The sequence below is a fragment of the Westerdykella ornata genome (genome assembly GCF_010094085.1).
Source record: "Westerdykella ornata strain CBS 379.55 unplaced genomic scaffold EI97scaffold_55, whole genome shotgun sequence".
Taxonomy (NCBI): Eukaryota; Fungi; Ascomycota; class Dothideomycetes; order Pleosporales; family Sporormiaceae; genus Westerdykella; species Westerdykella ornata.
Genome location: NW_022986905.1, coordinates 28281 through 42793, shown reverse-complemented (window position 1 = coordinate 42793; position 14513 = coordinate 28281). Strand labels below are relative to the sequence as shown.

The 14513-nt window shown below is 54.3% G+C and overlaps 6 protein-coding genes across 6 annotated transcripts; 1 reads left to right on the top strand and 5 right to left on the bottom strand.

Annotated features, from left to right (window-relative positions):
• Positions 1–1354: 1354 nt before the first annotated feature.
• Positions 1355–1711, bottom strand: EI97DRAFT_446514 (uncharacterized protein; the record flags this gene model as incomplete). The annotated part of the gene is made up of 1 exon (XM_033800034.1): positions 1355–1711. One exon carries the CDS (start codon positions 1709–1711, stop codon positions 1355–1357), a length of 357 nt encoding a protein of 118 aa, XP_033649088.1.
• A 2204-nt stretch (positions 1712–3915) lies between these two features.
• Positions 3916–5712, bottom strand: EI97DRAFT_453603 (uncharacterized protein; the record flags this gene model as incomplete). The annotated part of the gene is made up of 1 exon (XM_033800467.1): positions 3916–5712. One exon carries the CDS (start codon positions 5710–5712, stop codon positions 3916–3918), a length of 1797 nt encoding a protein of 598 aa, XP_033649087.1.
• Positions 5713–6668: 956 nt separating this feature from the next.
• Positions 6669–7907, bottom strand: EI97DRAFT_471103 (uncharacterized protein; the record flags this gene model as incomplete). Its single annotated transcript, XM_033801815.1, has 1 exon — positions 6669–7907. One exon carries the CDS (start codon positions 7905–7907, stop codon positions 6780–6782), a length of 1128 nt encoding a protein of 375 aa, XP_033649086.1. The 3' UTR covers positions 6669–6779.
• A 383-nt stretch (positions 7908–8290) lies between these two features.
• Positions 8291–9299, bottom strand: EI97DRAFT_387606 (family 61 glycosyl hydrolase; the record flags this gene model as incomplete). The annotated part of the gene is made up of 4 exons (XM_033796130.1): positions 8291–8450; positions 8525–8768; positions 8824–9079; positions 9207–9299. The coding sequence occupies 4 exons, from the start codon at positions 9297–9299 to the stop codon at positions 8291–8293; spliced, it is 753 nt and encodes a 250-aa protein (XP_033649085.1).
• A 435-nt stretch (positions 9300–9734) lies between these two features.
• On the bottom strand, positions 9735–11777 carry EI97DRAFT_437731 (DUF500-domain-containing protein). The gene is made up of 4 exons (XM_033799398.1): positions 11708–11777; positions 11529–11632; positions 10330–11405; positions 9735–10256 (listed from the first exon to the last, which is right to left on the bottom strand). The coding sequence occupies exons 1-4, from the start codon at positions 11748–11750 to the stop codon at positions 10235–10237; spliced, it is 1245 nt and encodes a 414-aa protein (XP_033649084.1). The 5' UTR covers positions 11751–11777; the 3' UTR covers positions 9735–10234.
• Positions 11778–12259: 482 nt separating this feature from the next.
• On the top strand, positions 12260–14483 carry EI97DRAFT_264437 (amidase). Its single transcript, XM_033794242.1, has 4 exons — positions 12260–12498; positions 12596–12911; positions 12965–14270; positions 14322–14483. The coding sequence occupies exons 2-4, from the start codon at positions 12645–12647 to the stop codon at positions 14435–14437; spliced, it is 1689 nt and encodes a 562-aa protein (XP_033649083.1). The 5' UTR covers positions 12260–12498; positions 12596–12644; the 3' UTR covers positions 14438–14483.
• Positions 14484–14513: the final 30 nt, after the last annotated feature.

Genomic DNA, 14513 nt, shown 5'->3' with positions numbered 1-14513 from the left:
ATCTATATCTATATAGAAATGCGTATATCAAATGGGGCAGTGAACGTCGAACCCTCCCGATTCGGGCTTAGCGTAATCATTACAAAGGCAGCCAGAAATGGTAAGGCCGGTCTCTAAAAGGGTTAGCGCGGATGAGTCGAAGTGAGTTAAGTTGACCCACATCGATCGATGATGGACCGCCACAGGGGAAAGGGGGAACCTCGGAAGGGGGGGAGGAGAGTGTAGCATCGACTACTACGTCTTGTGGCAGGATGAGTGTGAGATGAGTGTTGCCGTCGTCAGTCAGGATGCGACTCAACAAAGGCAAGTCGAAGTTGCCACCCGCTGTGAGACGAGCTCGAGGAATGCACACCCATCACCACACCAACCAAGCAACAGCCTCTTTCCCCACTTGTACGCAACGACCATCACATGCGCAAACACCGCCTCCCTCACGTCAGAGACCAAACATATCCTTTTAATAAAATTGTATATTCTGCAACGTGCACACCCATCCCACCGCATAACCTCCAAGCCAGAAACCAAACTCTCCCTCGCCAATCATCCAAAGAAGCAAAAAACTGTGAAAAAAGGGGGTATCTCCAAACTCCAGCTCCACCAGAGAAAACGTGTGTTTTGTGTTAAGGTAATCGGGAATTGAGGGGTAAGGGTAGGTAGCAAAAGAAACCAATCGAGTCCAGCGACGACTTGTCGATAAACCGAGTAGTCGACGTAGAAGTGAAGAAAAGAGGCGGACTTTGCGTCTCCTTGAACAGCCAACAAGCCTTTACCCCTGAAAAGCAGAAGAAAGGAATGTATATGTAGGTGTGCAAAGCAGCTCCTCTCAAGCGCGTCACGCTGGAGCAAGAAGGGCTCTTCAAAAGAGGGTGGAGAGAGAATAGAAATTAACAAAACACAGCGAAGATTATCAAATCATCCGCCACTGAGGTGATAAATAAACAAAGGAAAGTAGATGCGGACCGAGAAATATGACAAAGCCCTTCCATCATTGACGCAGAAGCGACAAATGAGGTTCCGAACCCATCACATATCTGGGCCGTAGTTGGTAGTGGTACCCTCGCCGATGGGGAATCGAAGTCGAAGAGAATTGATCCAACATCGGGTCAACGGTAGAAGCGAAGTGAAATGGCGTAAACATCCTCATAAGACATCATGAAGCCGAAATCATCAAAAGTCGATAAAAGTCGGCGCTGGCCTGTGTCCAAGACCGTCGTCGCTGCCACCATGTCGAAGAATATACAGGGCTAATCGGGTATCACAGACAAGCAAGCACCAGTCGATGATGCGACGAAGTTGACAAGAACGGGATTCGCAGCGACGGAGTCGTGGGCAAGGCGTTGAACTCAGAGCGGTCTTAGAGTGCCAGGTAGGCGACACCGGCGGCCAGGGCGACGACGAAGGCGTTGACGTTGAGGGAGGAGGCGGCGCCGGGGAAATCCGTGGGCTGAGGGCCGGAGGTGCCAGTGGGCGTGAAGGAGGAACCGTTGCCAGCAGAGTAGACGGGGGTGGCGGTGGCTGCGAGGGTTGAGTGGAAGGTCGAGGTGGAGTTGTGGACATAGCCAGTGGGCGTACCGGGAAGAGTCACAGAGCTGACACGGTAGACGGTCGAGGTCACGTAGACGGTGGCATCGTAGGAGGCCTCCTCTGATTGCGCATAGGCGAAGGCGAAGAGCGCGAAGAAGAAGGCGACGAGCTGCTGGAAGGCGCGCATTTTGATTGTGCTTTGTGGGTTCTTGGTCGTGTGTTGACGAACGAAGGTTTGTAACGAAGGGCGTGCGGTCGCGCGAACGGAGCCGATGAACGAAGGGGGTGGTCTGAGTTCCGACGGTGGACGGGAAGGTGTTTTAGACTACTCGAGTCGGTGCGGGAGTATGGATTGGAGGCTGTGGAGCGAGGCTCGTTGGGCTTGTCTCAGGGAGCGGCTATTTGTGTTTGTTGACGCGAGAGCAGTTTCGGAACGAAGGGGGGGATTTGGAATGAGGGAGCGTGAAGCGCGAGGCTCGGCCTGGTGCAGTTTCTAAGAGAGTGTGGATGGAGAGAGTGAAGATAAAAGATTGACTGGAGTCAGCAGAGGACTCGGGAGAGCAAAGCAGGAGGATGGAGCGGGCGAGGCTGTTCGGGGGAGGATCTGGGGAAAGAAACGGGGCCCGGCGCAGGTTTTAACTCAGCCCAATTTCCCAGGGCGCAATCTCGCTTTCCCCTTGGCAATATCATCGCCATTAGGGGTACCCCGGCTGTGCCCAGACGCTGAGGCTAGCCGCCAGGAACAGAGCAGCCGCAGCCAGTCAAAGCCAGGCGAAGCAACGTGCCTGGGGGCTTGGCGCAGCAACGATCAATGTGCGAGATGGCAAATCTCCGGTTCACGGCCTCGCCCCCGGCCCTCAACCTTGAAACCCCCAGTTCCCTCGCACACTCGCATCGTGAGTGCGACTTGCTGAAGAGGTACGGAGTACGGAGTACAGCAGCACACACGATAATCCATTCTCCTGTTGTGTGAGCCGGTCTTTACCTCCTCCTCCGGACCCTCACACGCAGCCTCTCAGCTCTTCCGCACCTTGACTGACTTAGCCGCCTCGAATCCTGAAACCCCGCCATCATGTCGCGTCGCTCGCTCGTGTCGCCGCCGTCGCCTCAGCAAACTCGCCCCGGCAAAAAACTCGCCCCAGCACACGAGCGCCATCCTCTCTGACCTCACCTCACCCAACAAAAACACCAGCCCATCCGCTTTTTTCCCTGTGGCTGCAAATAGACTAACCCCGTAGACGATGGAGTGCTGTCCACTCCAACGTGGCACGTCCACGTTTCGCAAGGCGCACAGCAACCCCGTCTGACTGAGCTGAGCTGGCACCCACTCCTCTCTCTCTTCCTTCATCCCGACGACCAAGTTGCAGGTTGAGCACCGATTATGTCACCCTGCGTCCGGCAGCTGCCTGTTGGACGGTTTGAAACGGGCACTTGGCGTGACATTTCATACTCTATTCGACAGCTCCAGTCGAGACCCCAGACTGCAGCATTCGTTCCTCAACAAAGAAATCTCTTCACAAAATCTGCAGAACTCTCCCTTGGCCCAGCACACTTTTATCAATCAATCTCGCCGCCAGGTTGTTGACAACAAATGGAAAGAAAAGAAAAAGCTTTTCCCTGTCCACCATTCATGCACGCCTCCGTAGTCCCCGAATTATCACGAAGTCCCATTTATTTAACCCAGGCTTGTCCCGATGCCTCTCACCCCCCAAGTTGGCCGACCACAATCAACCACTCATCTTCCGCAGAGCGAGAGAGCCGTCCCATGATTGGCTTAATCGCTCAAATACAAATTCATTTCACTCCCCTATTAGAACCCACTTTCATACATACATATAATGATAACCATAGAATCATACAAACCAACCACTATCGCCACTGTTGATCATATATTATATTCATTGCCATGAAGTAGTAAACCAAATTAATCATCACCATCATCGTCATCGTCATCATCGTCATCGTACAATGAGAGACAGACCGTATATCCCACCATCACCACCACCACCACCACCACTAGCACCACACCACGCCATATCGCCTGGCCGCAACCCCTCAAGAAGAAGGCTGCTGCCGTGAAATCTCCAAATTACAGCCGGCGACCACCTTGTACTGTGTAAATGTAGTAGTACTCTAGTGCACTCGCCGGCCTCCACCAATCTCCTCCAAAGACGCCGCCCGCCTGGTGTGCCCAATTCGGACTCTCCAATACAATACCCCTCCCTTTCCCAACTCCCAAAACTCCAGGCCGAAAAAATCACTTCAGTGTGTTCTACAATGCAGACTCGACCGCCGTCGTCCCGCAGCCCATCAAAGGAGAGAGAGAGAGGAAGGGAGAAAAATGAAAACTCCAAGACCAAAACCCCATTCCATCATTAACTCCCCCATCACTCACTCCCCCTCCACCACCTCCGTACTCTCCCACAACCGCCGACAAACCTCCTCCGCCTCGGTCCTCCTCCGAATCATCTCCCTCATCTCCGCCTCAACCTTACTACTGGCCCCTCCAATCCCACTCCTCTGACTCTCATAGCTTAGTCTCCCCTCACCACCACCATCCCCCTCTCTTTCCTCCCTCCCCATCTCCATCCCCTCGAAACTCATCCTCGACCGCCGCCGACTATGCCCCCTGTCCGCCGCCTCGACACTCGACTCATTGAGGCTCGTGCTCAGGCTGCTGGCTCCGTGTGTACTCGCCGTCCCATTCGCGGCAGCATGCAACCCCTTCCCGGACCTGCTCTCGCGCTTCCGAATCTTCTCCGCCACGCCGGGCAGCTGCTGTATCCTCAGGACCGCATCTGCGAGCGGGTTCCGATACCGTCGTACGACCTTGTACTCCACGGCCACATGGTTGAACTGCTGCTGTAGTCTAGGATCCAACCGCCCTTCCCCGCTTGCCGCAAACGTCATACCCGCATGGACGTAGCCGTTCGGCACCACGCCGCGTGGCAGGACGGCGGGCAGTAGCTTATTCGGTTCAATGTTCGAAGATGCTCGCTGAAGCATGAGCTTCTGCTGCGTCCGCGACTGATACGGTGGGTCATCAGGGGTGCTGGTGCCGGAGCGGCGAAGCGGCCCTTTGGCTGAGGCCCCCGCCTCCGCGAAATTGGGCATGGATTTGTTGCGCTTAACTTGATCAAAACCATCTCCCGCGCCCTGCGGCGAATTGTGCGAGGGCAGGAAACTGCTACCCTTGGGCGTTCCACCGGAGCTTCCAGCGTCCATGAAGCGCGACACCAAGTCTCTGCCCGGGGTATCGACCAACGTCGACCCTGTGCTGTGGCTGAGAACTTTGACTTCTTTTCTCCCCTCCCTTCTCGCTGTCTCGGATACCACGGTAAGAGCGGCCGGCGACAGCTGCGCCGTTGGAAGGTTAGAAAAGCTACGCTGCAGAAGCTTAGAGGTGATGACGTCTGCATCCGGCGGTCTCGACCGATGGGAATGTGATTCGCCTCCATTCGCAGTATGTGCGTGCCTCGTACGGTCGGGTAACGTCTGCGTCGCGGAAATATCCTGCCGCTGGTTCTGTGATGGTTGCGCCGCGGCGCTCGGCTCTGCCGCAGCCTGTCCCATCGCCTTCTGCTGCTCCAGTATCACCGAGTTGGAGCGCGTGTTCGATCTAGTGGTCGTAGGTGATTGCGATGCGCTCTCCTCTGTCCATCCATCATCAGCGCCTTCGTACTCGTCGTCTCCTACGTCAAATTGCACTGTAGGTCGCCCTTCAGGGGAGCTTTCGCGTGTTCTGCTCGTCTGCAGTAAAGATCGTTTCGGCGGAGCCACTTCGCTTCGCGACGACTTCAAGGCGGCTTTCGCATGGTGTACTTGCCGGGCTAGGTGGCCACTGGAGTGGTTCTTCCGTATCGCAGCGTGTGTGTGTTGCGGATGCGCAGCTCTGATGACGCCACCCGTCGACGCATTGCGCTTGAAGCCTGGCCTGGGACTGCTAGGCGCAGAGTTGGGATCCTTACCACCAGAAGGATGTCGGCGGTGATGTCGCGAGTTCCCGTCGCCTGCGTGAGCCTGGGTGGTTTTATTGAGCTTGTGAAGGTTTTTCCCAGTCGATACATTCCGTTGCATCCGGCTTTGGCCAACGACGTGCTGTCGCTGTGCTTTATGTACGGCGGGTTTGTGATTTCCGTCAGACAAGGATTGCGACATTTGCGACGATGTGGACGACTGTCGTGCCATGGCTGGCGGCCGCTTGAGCTGCGGATGGCCTTCTGCTGAAGATCCTCCCATACCGGCGTTGGGCATGCTGGCTATGTGTGGCGCGGTGAGAGAGGTGACTGGAAGGAGCAAGAGGATGGCGACCAGTAGTAATGCTGGAAGGGAGTGGGTAGAGATGCCGGAACGGAGGAAGCGTTGGGTTTCAAGGCGAAGGCCATCTGGCACAGGCCGGCCGCGATCGATTGCTGAAAAGGTCGCGCGGTGACTGACGGCCTCAACACGAGGAGCTGGTCTCCATTGGTATTACCTGAGTGGGAACGCAGGTGAGTTGGGCGGCACAGCGTCGGTCCAATGGACGAGGTGAGTTGATGGGAGTCCGCAGATCAATGACAGCGGCCCGCCAAGAGCCAATCGCGCGATGCCCGATTCGGCTGACCGCGGGGAATAACGCTTTGGGAAGGTTCCAAAGGTTCAGACTGCATGGAACGCCATGCACAGCCACTTTGCACCTCTCACAAACGTACTCTAATCCGTGCTGCAGCATTTCCACGGTCCAACTAAGCACCGCCTGCACTTTCTCCGTACTATAGTAGATCAGACTGTCTGGCTGCAATCGAATTCGGTTCTCAGCATGTACGCTTTCAAGGCGGTGGCCCCTTCACGTCAATTACTACGTCAGATACCATGCCAATTCCATCTGTTCATTCGAACGTGAAAACGCCGCAGATGGTAGTCTTGTCAGTAAGTAGTGTATTAGACTATTCAATGCCTAAACACATATGCGGAGCTACCTGTTGAGCTGTGCACCCCGAACGCCCGTAGCATGCGTTCCATTTTCTTTACCCTTAGGACAAGCGGTCCAAATCCCATAAAAACATGTCCTTGGCATGATGCTCTGCTATAAGCTGCTGGGATCGCGAGAATACGATGATTCGCCTTTGTCCGCGACGGTCTCCTTTTGTCGTCCTTTCCAAGCCAGATCCCGCCGTCATCCGTTTCATTTCCTCAGCCCGTGTCCCAAATCATCTGCATCTGCAGCTGTCAAAACTTTATATTCACTTTTCCTCCCATTTCCCCGAAGATCCGTATCACCCGTCTCTTTTCGAGAGTCCCGCCTTCTGCGCGATCTTCTTAAACTTTTCTCTCATACCCCCGTTGCGAGGAACTGTTTGTCCACGACTGTTATGCTCTCGAGTCTCTCTCATGGCATCAACGCAACCAAACGATGAGGTAGACCGGATCGATTCAGCCCGGGAGTGATAGGATGGCGGCGGCACTCCAGTGGAATAGGTCGGCGCATCAGACATTACCGACTCTCCACGCCTGCTGTTCATTGATCGCATTGTACCCACATGGCTTGCTGCGCGTGTCCGCCCAAATACAGCATTGACGCGTCTCTCCATAAGTGCCTCTTGGTTGTCGAACCTGGAACTGGCGGAGCTTCTCATCTGGGGCGCAGGAGCAGGATTCTGGTCGCGTGGCTTGACCTGCATCTTCAGCGTACTGCCGCCGTGATCAGGGCTTGTCTCTGGCGTGAACAACTTCTTCAACTCCATCAAGGACTTGGATCGAAAGGGACGCTTTTGCTCGGGGATCTTGGGCTTGGCTTCGACCGGCGAGGGTGGTAGAGGCGGCAAAGACGGGACGGTGTTCGAGCCACGGTTAAGCTGCTTGCGTTGTGCCAGTGTATTGCGCTGAGATCGAGGAAGCGTTGGCATGCGTACCTGCATCTTTCCGGCACGGCGACAGAAGGATTTGAACTGTTGACCGTGAGTTGTAGGCCTCGCCGGTCGAATGTCAAAGGCATAACGGACATCAGAGCGTGGGACGGTGTGAACCAACCCGCCTTCCCTCCAGTATGGGATGCCACCCATGATGCGAGGAGCAGGCTGGATGGTGCTGGCATCCAACCACGCATTGACGTCTCGGATCACTCCTGATTCCGGTCGTGGTAGAGGAGGAGGCTTGCCGAGCGGACGAGGCAATGGCGGCACATCAGTAGTCGCATACGCCCAGTCCTTTGTGCCAGTAGAGGGAGCCGTCTTTGGTCGTTCCAGTTCAATCTCGGTCCTCACGCATATCCCCTCCGCTTCTCTACCTTGCTTTGCGCTGGGCTTCCGCAGGCGTCGACTAAACCAATTGCCGCTGGACTCGCCGCGTCCCTCGACCTCGGGGTCCCGCTTGTCAGATACAGTCACGGCGGCCTTTTCTGGCATGGTGGTTTTCGTTCGAGAAGCTGTCTGTTAGGGAAGATGCGTTTGTGACGTGAGTGTTCTGCTGTGGCAGGTTGCAGCAGGTTGTAGGTACAAAGTTGTAGGGGACGGCTAGCGAAAGGACTTACCAGTTGTGCAACTGAGGGTGAAAGTTGAGGGTGAAGGTGAAGAGGGGTCTGAGAAAGCCCTAGAGGAGAGGAAGTTGAGGGTTTCCCAAAACGGCAGTCACGTCTGCCGGTCGAGGACCTCAAGGAAGGCGTCACCTACACCACAACATACGACTCGAGACTCACAAACACCCAAAGCCTATTGGACTCGCGTCATGGATAAATTGCAACCGCTAGCATTTGTTTTGCTTGCCTGCATGATTGATATCGGCAGACTGCCTAACACTTGAACACCTTCGGCCCAGGGATCGTATAGGGCAGCTGATTGTACTGAGAGTACAGAATGCCTGGGTCATCCGCCTTGTAAGCCCCCGGGAAGCTCACCAGGCCCTCCTTGACGACCGTTGTCCCAGATCCGCTAACCTGCAATTGATGGCATCTGGTACATTGTTAGCTTTTCACGGGCGTCTCCCCTCATAGACTCCACACTCCACACGTCTTTCGAAGACATACCCAGGATAGAACTGCGCCCCCGAAACATTCCACGCACCATGCAGCGCGATAATCTCATGCCTCACAAGATAGTAACCCGGCGCAAGACACTCCGGGATCGTGTAGTCGATGCCCTTGTTGGGCGCCGTCATCAGCACAGTGTCTCCCCAGACATTCTTCAGCCAGTCCGGATCCGTGCTGTGGAGTCCATCTTCGGCGACCTTAAACCATACCGGTGCGCCGTTGGTTTGGTAGTTCTGGCAGCCTGCGCCATGTCAGCGTGATGTGGCTCACTGAAAAAGGAGGAGAAGACGACCTACCGGAATCAGGACATCTTGCCATGTATGTGATAACTGGACCCTGGTGTGACTCAGGCCACAGCGTCCACCTCAGATTCACCTTGGAGCCAGCTTGGGCGGGGGCGTGGAGGGCGGCGGGCTTGGAGCCTGAGATACCGCCGGCAGTCCAGCCGCCGCATTCGAGGTCGGGAAGCGTGACGTCTTGGACGGGCCCGTTGCCTTGAATTTCTCGGGAGATGCGGCCGGGTTTGGGGTTCATATAAGGATCTTGGTAGGGCTGGCGGTCAAGTTAGAGGGGAGAATGGAAGCAGAAGTCATGGAAGACTTGCATGGTAGAACTAGAGTGATGGTATTAGCATTAGGCCTGTCTGGTCTAACCAGGACGCAATCGAGTTGTAACATACATCATACTCCTTCCCACCGATGGTTGCATTCTGCACGAAGCCATGTCCGGCAACGAGTGGCACAAGCGCCAAAAGCGCGGAGAGCTGCTTCATCTTGTCTTAAGCACAGTTGCTGCCTGATCCCAAACCCAATGTCGTTCTCCCCTTCTTATATTCCAAGCTTCCTTTTCCCCAGAATCCCAAAACCGTGGTCACGATCTCGGCTCCACGTTTGCACTCCGTTGGCTGCATGGCAATAGAGCACTCCGCCCTCGACCCGCCGAGACATAGAGAGACACTAGACCATAAGAAGTGTCATAACAATTTGCTCTTTCAATTTTTTGGCCTGAAGTTGAGCAGAAGCCAACGTGGGCTGATGGTGATTGGTGGTCTTTCTTGTATTCGGAATGCTTGGTTTAACAGGGATGCTCAGATATAAATTGTAGGCAATATATGAGACGTGCCCAACAGCCTCGTGGTGCTGCAATGACGGCAAAGCATCGGATTTCCTTCTACATTCAACACGGAGAAACATACACATCACCGAGATGGTGCTTCTCCAAGGCTCACTAGAGGCGGCTTTCGGAGGAGGCGTCTGGTTCGCATTCCGATTATGATACCGTCTGGAGTCCTCATGATTCTACAACGTACACATCGTCAATCCTTAGGTGCACCTGTCTGCTTGGGAGCGAAAAATGGTAGACGTAAATTTGAAAAACAAGAAAAGCTTTCTTGAGAAAGGCTATTTGAAAAGGTGCACCGTCATGACCCCAGAAACCAGCGAGAAGGCGAATGTGCGAAAATAAGCTCCGAACGCCATGCTATGCGAGGCATCGATGCCTACAGTCACGCTCCTGATGTTGAAGGAAGCTAGCATTCTTTCATAACTCATCTCGATCGTCAGTCTGGCGCCCTAATGATATCCCCAAAGTGTGTCGCTGTATAACAGTCTAGAAGGTATCGAATCGGAAGTAGTGTGAAAGAAGTCAAGGAAAGGAAGTTTATCGACGAATGGGGTGAGTCCTGAGCGGGATATCCAGAGCTGTGCTTTAGATGGTTTCCACGTAGTTGCTTAGAAAAAGGTCAGCATATCGGTCGTGCTCTCATGTAGCAGCATATACTCGGAGATGCGCGTCAAACGAACCTTGGGAAGATCCCCTCACGGTCACCTATCCTCCCCGTCCACCAATCAGTATCATTGTCCGTTCGCTTGATAATAGTAATAACCTCGCCTTTCTTGAAGCCAAGGTCACCCGGCTGATCCGGCTCGAAAGTGAACTTCGCAATGGCCTGATCGGGTCCCAGGCTTGCCTTCTTCGCACCAAAGACAGGCTTTGGAGCCGTAGGTCTGCTAGGTTTCGGTTTATCGGTATACGAGTAGTTGTCATCAAATGTTGACGCGCGTGTTCGTGACTGGAAACCATCGAACGTGTCGTTGGGGGTGCGAGTGGAGAAAGAGCGATTAATGCCAGCAGAACTGGGTTGGCGGTCATACACGTCATCCTGCCAGGTGCTAGCTCTTTGCGGTCTATCGCGGTAGACATAGTCGTCGTCGTTCCCTATACCGGTCCCTCCAGTCCGGTTCGTCCTCACACCCTCCCCGTAGGCCGAGCCCGTCCGACCTTGCCAGACCACATCTTCATGACGGTCATCATAGACGGGGATATCGTTATACATGGCATCAGGGGCGCCGCCAGCCCCTGCCACGCCCGCAAACACTCTCGAGTTGAGCACCCGCATTAGCGGTTCCGCAGCGGGCGGTACGGGAACCGCGCCGCTCAGGAGCTCCCGCGCAGTCCATCTCCGTCCGTACAACTTCTCATTCGCATCTCTGCGCTCTATGATTCCGCTTCCTTCCAAGCTCACACCAGCGAAGAGTCCCTTCGTCTTGCTGTAGCTGAATATGCCGGCTACACTCTTTAAACTTGCTGCTCCTGCCGCTTCCGCATTTCGTCCGACGGGTCCCGCAGCGATGGACACATTTCCTCCAAGTGTGAGAGAGCCTGCTTGGGCAAAGGTCTTTACGGCGCTCGAGTCATTGAGGATGAAGACAAAGTCTGTGAGCTCGAATCCAATCTGACCACCAAAGCCGCCGCCTATAGTCCCGATGGCGGAGGGAGCAGACCAAGAACCGTCCGGGAGGCGAGCAACGACGACGCCAGAACCGAAGCGCGCCGTACCGAGGAATCCGGCTTTGAAGACTGTGAGGATCGCGAGGCCCTGAGTTTAACTGTTAGTACGCTTTCGAAATGTTTCAAGTATTGGTGACTGAATGGGCGAGCAGCCATGCGACTGCGGGGTTTTGAGAGGTGACCGTCGCAGCTGGTTGAGGTAATGACACACCTTTGCGTTGGCGAGAATATGCGGAGGGATGACTTTATCGGGCCCAAATGCTTGCCGTGGGTCTATGAATGATGCTAGGATTTTACCAGTCTTGATACACTCGCCTGGTTGAGTTGTCAGTAAGATGTGAGGCTATAATAGACAGGAGACTTTGCAAAGGTCAATGTGGGTATACTCACTCCTCATGGAGGAGGGCAGCGGGTTATTGAGGCCCAGAGGCATGTTGCGCGATGTTGAGGAGGTGAATTCAGATACGCGCTTTGATCGGAGGTATATAGAGACGGCGGGTTCTGGAGATGGAGGGAAAGTCGTTCGGAAGATGACGTGGGTACTCGCGTCCTGTGGCTGAGCAGCTAGGCGATATTTGGAACCTAGCCTGAGGGACATTCAACGTTCGAGCTTGTTTGCAACTTGCCTACCTTCATTACACAGTACAAGTACAACCCATGTACCCTACCTATTGCAGTCAATGCAGTCATTCCATATTTGTGAGATTCTACTACCCATTCTACCGCCGATGCTAAAGAGAGTATTAATAATTCAGTTGCCGCTAGGAGAAGCGTGAAACAATTAGAAGATTCCCATGTTGAAAACGGTCATACCGTATCTTCCCGTTACGGGAATTCCGAGTTTACGAGTCGTCTTACGGTTTTCGGAACCTGGATGCGTCGGGGACCGACATTGTTCCATCTGCAACGGGATCTGGGCACGTGAACAACCTAACAGCCTCTCTCAACCCTTATAGACCGGAAGAAGTTCCATAGACCTGGTATGCAATTGTGATCTTTCTGAACTTGGAGTGCGTCGTCATATGAGTATAGAGTTCGGTGAAGTTCAGGAGAACCCACAAGACGTGCAAGTGCTCCCCCTTGTGTGATTATTAATCAAGGGCTCGATGCTCGCGCCTTTCCAAAATGACTCCCTGCCTATGCATGATCGCGCCAGGAGTGGCTCTGACTCCCCAGTATAAGTCCGCCCCCGCCCGCGTCCCTTGAGTGTGGGGTCTCGCACAGAGAGAACCTAGGTACATACCCATTGCACAGCAGAATCTGACACGCTACCTTTAGGGTTTCAATTGAGACATAGTCCCGCCATCTTCTCACTCAAACACCAACCATGGCTCAGACCTGGGAAGAACGTGCGAAAGAGAAGCGCGAAGCGATCCTCGCAGCTATACCTCAAGAATGGCGTATCCGAAATCCGCCGAACGATGAACAGGTCGATGTAACTGGAAACTTCATTCAGCAATTCCTCACGAAAAGGGAGATAGAAATCACAGAGACGACAGCAGATGAGATAGTCAGGTATACTGTCTCTGGTCGATGGAGCGCCGAAGAAGTAACACGTGCTTTTTGCCATAGAGCGGCTTTGGCCCATCAATTGGTACTACTCCGAGCATCTCGAACGATACGTTGGGAGCTAACAGAATACCCCAGACAAACTGCCTCCATGAGATTTTCTTCGATGCCGCCATCAACGATGCTAAAGCGGCAGATGCCTATTTTTCCCAACACAAAAAGCCCCTCGGTCCGCTGCATGGCCTCCCGGTCAGCCTGAAAGACCAATTCCACGTCAGAGGCGTTGAAACCACTATGGGCTATGTGGGGTGGATCGGCACCTTTGAAGGGCGCACCGGAACCGGCAAGGAAAAGCGGTTCGAAAGCGAAATGGTCCGCGAATTGCGTGCTTCAGGTGCAATTCTGTACTGCAAAACTGCGGTGCCGCATACGCTCATGGCTGGTGAGACTATCAATAACATCATCGGATATACCTGGAATCCGAAAAACAGAAACTTGGCCGCTGGAGGTTCGTCGGGTGGTGAGGGCGCGTTAATAGGATTGAGAGGCTCGCCGGTGGGTTTGGGAACTGACATTGGGGCCTCAATCAGGGCTCCGAGTTCTTTCAATGGATTGTATGGGTTGCGACCTTCGACGGGACGGCTGCCATATGAGGGTATGGCGAACTCCATGGATGGGCAAAACTCCGTACTCTCGGTCGTGGGCCCTATGGCTACGAGCGTGGCGTCGCTACGTCTGATCACAAAGGCGATTCTAGCGCAGAAGCCGTGGCTGCATGATCCTTTGGTGCATGAGCTGCCATGGCGATACGAGCAAGAGAGGGAGATCCTGGAGTTGACAGGCGCAATCGGGGATGCAAGCAAAGTTGGGAAGCTATCGTTTGGTATCCTCTGGAGCGACGGCCACGTCAGCCCGCAACCTCCTGTCCGCCGCGCCTTGCACATCGTCGTCAGCGCCCTTCAGAGCCAAGGCCACGAGGTCATTGATTGGACACCTCCGAGCCACAAAGACCTCGTCGACGGCATTATGGAGGCCTTCACCTTCGACGGCGGGGCAGATATCAGAGGCGCCTTCTCCCTTTCCGGCGAGAAACCTTCCGACCAGGTGGCGTTCTTCGCCCAACCAGGAAAAGAATTTTCAGCGAGCGAGATTGCGGCGACGAATGTGCGACTCCGCCAGCTGAGGAAGAATTACACGGACTACTGGAATAGTACCGTGAAGTTGACGACAACGGGACGCCCTGTAGACGCATTGATATGCCCCGTGGCTCCGTTCCCGGCGGCACGGCCCAAAGGTTACTTGTACTATGGGTATACCGGTTTCGTGAACGTGCTGGATTATACGAGCGTGGCTTTGCCTGTCACGAACGTGGACAAGACCGTTGATGTAGCAGACGATGGGTATCAGCCAATTAATGGACTCGATAAGACGGTACAAGAGCTTTGTGAGTTCATGCCCTTTCTGCTCCTGAATATTCAGAGCTGACCGGAGACAGATGATCCAGATATCTATGACGGTGCCCATGTTGGCGTCCAGTTGGTCGGTAGGAGGTTGCAGGAGGAGAAGATCCTGGCGCTTGCAGAATACATCGGAAAGATACTCGGAAAGTAGACATGGCTTTAGCAGGCCTCTGAGGGGATCAGAGACAGAGGGCTCCCCATGATATTGGCAAGCGCAGACCCGTACA